The 1,626-nt window shown below is 45.3% G+C and overlaps 1 protein-coding gene across 1 annotated transcript; it reads right to left on the bottom strand.

Moving 5' to 3' along the window:
* Positions 1–295: 295 nt before the first annotated feature.
* On the bottom strand, positions 296–721 carry LOC104979676 (histone H3.3-like). The gene has a single exon (XM_010828132.1). The coding sequence runs from the start codon at positions 704–706 to the stop codon at positions 296–298; it is 411 nt and encodes a 136-aa protein (XP_010826434.1). The 5' UTR covers positions 707–721.
* Positions 722–1,626: the final 905 nt, after the last annotated feature.

Raw genomic sequence — 1,626 nt, 5'->3', positions numbered from 1 at the left:
AATTTAACAGGTTTATTTATAATTGTTATAAAGTTGAACTGCTGAAACTTGTTCACTGAAACATGTTGACTTTCACTAATGCTTTATGTCCCCGCATTTATATTAAAAATTCACACACAAATGAAAATGGAAAAACTGCCAATACCTGATTTCTGTCCCCTATTTTCCACTTGCAATCATATACTTAGGTACCTTTTGACCCCATGGGAAAAAAATATCTAACGTTCAGAACTACCAATAACAGGAAGAAGAGAATTTTTTTCTTTTTTTAAGAATGAAATGTTTCCCATCATTCTTAAGCACGTTCTCCACGTATGCGGCGTGCTAGCTGGATGTCTTTTGGTATAATTGTTACACGTTTGGCATGGATAGCACACAGGTTGGTGTCTTCAAAAAGGCCAACCAGATAGGCCTCACTTGCCTCCTGCAAAGCACCAATAGCTGCACTCTGGAAGCGCAGATCTGTTTTGAAGTCCTGAGCAATTTCCCGCACCAGACGCTGGAAGGGAAGTTTGCGAATCAGAAGTTCAGTGGACTTCTGATAACGTCTAATTTCACGGAGTGCCACAGTACCAGGCCTGTAAGGATGAGGTTTCTTCACCCCTCCAGCAGAGGGCGCACTCTTGCGAGCGGCTTTTGTAGCGAGTTGCTTCCTCGGTGCTTTACCACCGGTCGATTTGCTGGCAGTCTGCTTTGTACGAGCCATGGTATAGAGACCTCCTTACTTACCCATCTTCTCCTTCGGCTGGAGCTCGGCGAGCTAGAGGCGGCGCTGGCGTTGGAGAGCGACGGCGGCGCGGCGGCGGCTACCTATTTGAATTTTAAAAAGTGATATTAAAATATAATCATCAGAGGGCTTCCCTGATGGTCCTGTGATTAAGACTCCATGCTTCTAATGCAGGGGACATGGGTTCGATCCTTGGTTGGGGAAATGAGATCCCACATGCTGCACAGTATGGCCAAAAAAGTTTTTTTTAATGTAATCATCAGGGGCATTTCCCGGTGGCCCAGTAGTAAAGAATCCACCTGCCAATGCAGGAGACATCCATTCGATCCCTGGGTCAGGAAGATCCCCTGGAGGAGGAAATGGTTACCCGCTCCAGTATTCTTATCTGGAGAATCTCACGGATAGGGGAGCCTGGTGGGCTACAGTCCATGGTGTCGTAATGAGTTGGACACGACTTAGAGACTAAACAACAATAACATCATCAGGGAGATTGCGTGGCAGGCCAGTTGGTTAAGACTCTGTACTTCTAATGCGAGGGAGCATGGGTTCAATTCCTGGTTGGGGAACAATAAGACCCTCACATGCAACATGGTGCAGTCAAAAATAATAATGACCATTGGGACTGAGTTTTTTGGAGCACCCAACACCCGGTTTAAATTTTGTGCCTCAAAATATAAGAGAGTTCCTCGCTCTCTTCAGTACAGCATGTAGTAAGTGTTAATAAATGCTCCTAGAAGGAATGGTTGCAATATATAAAATCTAGTGTTTATTCCACAATGACAGCTGTTTCAGTTTGCTGGGGCAGTCACAACAAAACGCCACAGACTGGGTGGCTCACACAGCAGAACTTTATCGTCTCACAGTTGTGGAGGTCAGAAGTCGCACATGGAGGTATGTTG

The sequence above is a fragment of the Bison bison genome, unplaced genomic scaffold (assembly GCF_000754665.1).
Source record: "Bison bison bison isolate TAMUID 2011002044 unplaced genomic scaffold, Bison_UMD1.0 scf7180017864492, whole genome shotgun sequence".
NCBI lineage: Eukaryota > Metazoa > Chordata > Mammalia > Artiodactyla > Bovidae > Bison > Bison bison.
This window is presented reverse-complemented; position numbering and strand designations above follow the sequence as displayed.

Bases quoted from the DNA above. Each gene is read 5' to 3' on its own strand.
- LOC104979676 (XM_010828132.1), bottom strand. From the start codon at position 706: ATGGCTCGTACAAAGCAGACTGCCAGCAAATCGACCGGTGGTAAAGCA.